The sequence below is a fragment of the Antrostomus carolinensis genome, unplaced genomic scaffold (genome assembly GCF_000700745.2).
Source record: "Antrostomus carolinensis isolate BGI_N321 unplaced genomic scaffold, ASM70074v2 scaffold26004, whole genome shotgun sequence".
Classification (NCBI taxonomy): domain Eukaryota; kingdom Metazoa; phylum Chordata; class Aves; order Caprimulgiformes; family Caprimulgidae; genus Antrostomus; species Antrostomus carolinensis.
Genome location: NW_010309071.1, coordinates 1 through 5,732, shown reverse-complemented (window position 1 = coordinate 5,732; position 5,732 = coordinate 1). Strand labels below are relative to the sequence as shown.

The following is a 5,732-nucleotide window of genomic DNA, read 5'->3' as shown; positions in this document are numbered from 1 at the left end:
AGGAGAGAGGCTTCGGAAAAGCTCCAAATACAAACAAGTTGTTTCCCATTTGTCACTCTAGGAATACAGAAACAAGCAAACAAAAAACTCAGGTGAAAGTCCACGCGACTCTACCTCCTTATTTGACCACTAGTCTTATCACATTTACCAAGCCACTTCTTGTCTGCACTCTGCAACAAGTCTACTTTAAGCAGTGAAAGATTGACGGCTTTTCAAAGCCTGCAAGACAGAACTGATTGCTTCTTAATATTCTGGCAAATTTCCACATGATTTATCCAAAATACATGTACTGGCAGACCCTCCTTTCAATTGTTTCCTACGCTATCCTGAAATGTTAACTGAATCAGTAGTTTTTCTACACACTTTTGAATTGCTGCTATTGTGCAGGAGACTTGTTTTTATGCTCAGAGAACACATTCACTGATGTGGAGCGTGTGCTGCAGGCTGCTCCTGCAGATGCTGCCACCTTCCACTGCTAAGTGACACACAAAAGCCTCATTCCCCTTCCTGAAGGAAACAAAGTGCAGTATCTCAAGGACAGCGACACACGGGATGACTACATGAGCCAAAGAAACCCACTAACAGAAATGGTGCAAGTCTGTTGCCCTACACGTGACCAGTTTTCCTCTCACCTGCATGCCACAAACTCGGACTCCAATAACAGCTGATGTGCTCTGCTGACACTTGCGGATCTGATTAGCCTTCTTCTCTTCTGAGGCATCATCTCCATGCTGTCGGGTTCCCATCTTAAGGTCCAGCACACATGGTACTTCATAGCGAGATGTTAGGTTCTCCAGCAAAATGAATTCTTACTGGTTAAGGAATAATCCTCACAATTAGGAATACAGGTTTTAAAAGCACTAGCACAGATTTTATAGTGTCACAGTTTTAACTTTCAGCACACCCCAAACACGCCAAGTAGATAGCAGCTTATCAAAAATTACAGTTATATAAACTTGTCATAAAGCAGAGTGGATATCTAGTTCCAGTTCCACTGGTCTCTAGAGAAGTCAGGTGAATTTCTACATTAAGTAGAAAAAAAAAAAATGTAACCAGGGACATACAGAAATATAATCTGGCAGCTGAGGCACAGACTTGGAGTTACAAAGTCTCTCCTGCCTGGCAAGAGACTTTTTTTGTGGGCTATGAAGATTTTGTGTGCTTCAGTTACCATTCAAATATAGTGCAGCATTTTCATACCAGAAGTTAAAAAGCTCTTCAGAACATCTGCAGTATTACTGCTGCAGAGATATCACACACTTCTGCTTAGGTAACTTAATCATCACCTACAGTGAAATGGTGAGGATATCGGCCATGAAATGCTTTCTATGGTTTTGAACAGTTTAATAGTCAAAGATGTTCTAGAAATCCATTCATCAAAACTCCTCACACATGAGGAATTTGTTTACTTAAGTATACAGATATTAATTATTTTTGCAGGATTCATTGGTTGCATCCAAGCCTACATACAGCAAGATCTCTTTCTTTCCACAGAATGCACGGGGGGAAGACGTTTGCTGGTGGTTCCAGAGCACAAAACTTCAGCTTTCGTGGATGCAGTCACCATTTTTGTGTTTCTCATGTTCCAATCCTACATGACAATTTATATCCAGCTTTTCTTTATCAAAAAGACTCACTAAAAAGAGACTAGTAGAAGCAGACAACTCCCATTGGAATATCCTCTATATTTAAGAAGCTGCTGAAAAGGGAATGATGCCACTAGTTTTTAAGATCACCAAAACAGTAACAAAAAGTGACAGAACTCTTCTCCCTGGAAAGCTTTCATTAGTAAACTGTTTTAGTGGAAGACCCCAAACACAGTATGCTGTAAAACCTTTCCACTAACTAATCCACAGTTTGTAGATTTGAATTAAGTTATCTGGATTTCCTAGCCTAGCTACCTCATGACATGCTGGAAAAGCCCATGCTCTGGGAAGTGCTGGCAATTCCTTCAAAGTTACCAAATAAATCACCACTTCACAGTCTCTCTGGAATAAGCCTGTGCTGCACTTTTATCTGGCATGTTCCAAGAAATAAAAAGCAGATCCCTACTCCTTCCATTGTTATGAAATATTTTCAGGAAAGGATACTATATTGATTCCGGTGTTTAGCATTTTCCTTCATTTGCTGTAACTGCTGCTGGTGACATTTCATGCTCCAAGGATTATGGTGTTTAAACTGTGAACTGACATTTCCTTTTTTATCTACATTATAATACAAGACTTCAGATTTCTTCAGCCACTCAAATTCTTCCTCCAATTTGTGACTAGAAAACAGAACAAAGTAGCAAATTAGAGGTCAAGTAGAAAAATAAGCACTTTAAAGGGGCTGTCAGTAGATTTAACTTCACAAACTATTTTGTTCACTTTCACTAACAGCTGGCACAAGTTTTATTTTGCTTTCTGTAGGACTGGATAAGTTGCTCATCAGTAATGTTTAAACCTTTATAAAGCTACTTCCATGTTAATATAAATTAGCATATAGTCAAATTAGTTACAAATCAAGTAGCAATTTTACTTAAGTATTTTCTACTTAAGTATTCTTTCCCTGTATGAATTACTTCCATAGAAGTAATGCAAGAAGTAGTAAAATGCTTTAAGATTTATCTTTTGCCAAGGTCACTGTTTTCAGTGACCTCACATCACAGCTCACAGTGGGCAAATGAACAAGGGGAAAAACATCACTAACAGGGATAGAGCCAGACTCCTATAAAAGTATGACATATACAGTAACACTGAAATGTTGGATATTGGTTTGGTTTTATACAACTATTGTGCTTTTGCAGGTGAGGTGGGGTTTTTTTGGTTTTTGGGGTTTTTTTTTTAGCTTCAAAAATAACATTGGGAAGCCTTTTTTAACTGACTGCAGCAAATAAAGTGAAAAGTCTCCACATGCTACTGGGCTGAGGATGTATTAGTTTCACTACTGAACCTGTCTGCCTTGAAGGGGGCAGGAAAAACAAAGGAAACAGGAGAAGAAAAGAAAATGGAAACTAAGAGTTTGGGAGATTTCTCTGGAATTCTGGAGACCAGATCCTCATTTGACAGTAAAAAAATGTTATGCTTCAACGCTCTGCATTCCAATTCCCTCTACCAAACTTACCTTTTCATTTTCTCCTCTTTCCTGTGCTGCCGGACCCATTCCTTGGATATCTTCTCATTTTCTAACAACATTGTCTTCTTGTTAGTCCATCGCAACAGTTTACTTTTGGGTTCACAGTCAGAATTATCTAAGTTTTCTAAGTTATCGTGGTCCCCATTTAATGGATATGCTATTAGACATAAATTTCCATCTTCATCCTCTTCAAAGCTCACCGACACCACACCTGAAGAGAGAAATGGCACAGACAGCTATGAATTGCTGAACTGACAAGCAAGCCTTTTATAACACATGATTTTACACTAAAAATATAGCAACTTTTTTTTTTTCCTCTTACCCTGGTCCTTAGTTTCTATCTTGCCACAGGCCAAACCTCATCTGCCAACCTAACAAATATCAAAAGACCTAGACAAAAATGACACCTCACAAAAGACAATTTATCATATGGACAGAACAATGATACAAAAGGTTTTCTCTCTCTGATGCAGCCAAGTAAGAATCAAATAATAACAGGAGACAATTTCAATTAAAAAAGTTTTTATTAATTAAAAAAAAAAAAGCCTGACTGGTCTGACCCTAAGCAAGATGTAAAACATTTGTTAATATCTTGCAATGAAAAATGACCTGCACAAAAAAAGAACCACAACAAAAGCTATAAGTTTTGCAGGACAGTAAAGCAAAAAGCACTTATCCAAACAAGATTTGGTTAACAGATCTCCAGGGGAAAGATTTGTAAGTAGAGCAAAACAAGGAAAACGTCACATTACAATAGAAACCAGTTCAAAAGCTTCCACTTAGAATCACCACGTTTAATTATACATTTTCTTTCCCTTTTTGAAATATATTTTATTGATACTGGTTATGCAGCAATCTTGCGAAATAAGTAACAAAAATTCAGTACAAAACAAATCTGTTTGTGGTACAGAAACATGGTGAACCCTGAAAGCATTTTTTTCTCATCCTCCCCTCGAGTCTCTAGAGGACTGCATTGCATTTTAAGAGTCTTAGAGGAGCTCTCTGACAGAGATGAGCTCAGTGCTACATAGCAAGTGTCAGGGGTTAATGTAGCCACAACAATTGTCTGCATTGGTTTTTTTAATGTTATTTTTCAGTCCTCTCTCTTTATTCTCAGTCAGTCTGCACAGTCCTTGCAGCCCATCACTAAGCCAGAGGAGAGAGGTCTCGGCGAGAAAGTGGCACTTCAGAGCGGGGCGGGCGGCTCCGAGACCTACAGTAGCTGGGGCAGGGAGTGCAGGAGCTCTGAGTGACAGTCCTGCTGCCACAGAGGAAAGGACAACAGGGAAAAAGGGGGAGACAGCTAGCAAATGGCCTTGGCTTTATCCTGGAAAAAACAACAGAGACGGACCAAGTGAGGCCCCCTACCCCTAAATCCCTCCCCACGCTCCCCAAAAAGCCATATACACTAGTACAACTGTTCTATTGCATTCTGAGAAGTATCATTCAAAGATCACATTTTCTTCCAGTCCGACAGAATTTGCAGCTAGACATGTCAAAAAGTCTCTGTAAGCATGCAGGGAGTATTGACTCTGAAGTCTTCTGCCAGTTTCACAGACAGTACACAAAACTTCAACACCCTTATGGTTGTTAAAATCAATGTGCTCTAAAAAGCAACTCCATCTAAATAAGTGCTTCAGACATATTATTTATTAATCACCAGGCAGCAGTTGATGGAATAGAGAAAAGTGTTTCTGTTAACTAGCACAATGCTTAGGAGAACTGGAATTTCCACTCCTACATAACATCTGACTCAGCCTCATCACAGCTACTTGATCCTTGCCTACCTAAACGCCAAGAATTTTCATTTCCTTAATGGCAAGAACCACACTGCAAATATTCAACACGACACCTTACTCACATGTATTTATTGTGATCAAAATGAGAGTCAGAGGAGAAATTAAAAAAAAAAAGAGATCACAACTAAGCTTACAAAAACCACTGTCAAGCAATCTTACCAAATCCCTGTAAACAAACATTAAACAAGTAGGAAAAAAAAAATATTTACAAATCCACAAAAAAAGGCAGCAGAGAATTACTGAAAACATTCACAAGCTGTTAGCTACTTACGTGTGCCTAAGGGAGATGTATGGGCTATCACCAGCAGAGCTGCTCTACTCTAATGCTGTTAGTCAGCCCAAACACCAACTTGGCAAGCATTTCCACCCTGCATCTCCACAGCCTGCCTCAGACAACATCGAAATACATGAAAAGAAAACAATAAAATCTCTTCCACGCAGAAGAGATTTCAGAGATAACAGAGAGCACAGCACACTTGTGCTTACAGAAAGAAAAAGCCCAACACCATGCTAAGGTCTGGTAACTTACTTACCCTCGTACTGCGGAGTGAATTTACGCATTTCTGTTGGGAGGGTCTCGTAGAACTGGTGTTCCCTCTGAATAAGGGGTTTACAGATGGTCTTGTCATTAAACCGGAGGACACATGAGTGTCCTCCAACCTGGTGGACAAAAGGCTCGAGCAGGACTCCCTTGGAATAGTGCTCCACTTCCATAGCTCCAAATGCTGGGCTCATCCTTGTAGCGCATGAGACAGGAGGCAGCGACAGCAGTGAAGGCGGTTCAGAGCCGGCAGCCTGCGAGACCCGAGGGTGTTTATT

At 39.8% G+C, this 5,732-nt stretch overlaps 1 protein-coding gene across 1 annotated transcript in view; it reads right to left on the bottom strand.

The window, feature by feature from the left end:
* Positions 1-5,726, bottom strand: part of IP6K2 (inositol hexakisphosphate kinase 2) — a 7,284-nt gene extending 1,558 nt beyond the window's left edge. The window contains exons 1-4 of the mRNA XM_010165992.2: positions 5,447-5,726; positions 3,103-3,325; positions 2,091-2,266; positions 633-808 (exon numbers count right to left, since the gene is read on the bottom strand). Of these exons, the coding sequence (XP_010164294.1) occupies positions 633-808; positions 2,091-2,266; positions 3,103-3,325; positions 5,447-5,648 (777 nt within the window). The 5' untranslated portion in view covers positions 5,649-5,726. The remainder of the gene's footprint in view (positions 1-632; positions 809-2,090; positions 2,267-3,102; positions 3,326-5,446) is intronic.
* Positions 5,727-5,732: the final 6 nt, after the last annotated feature.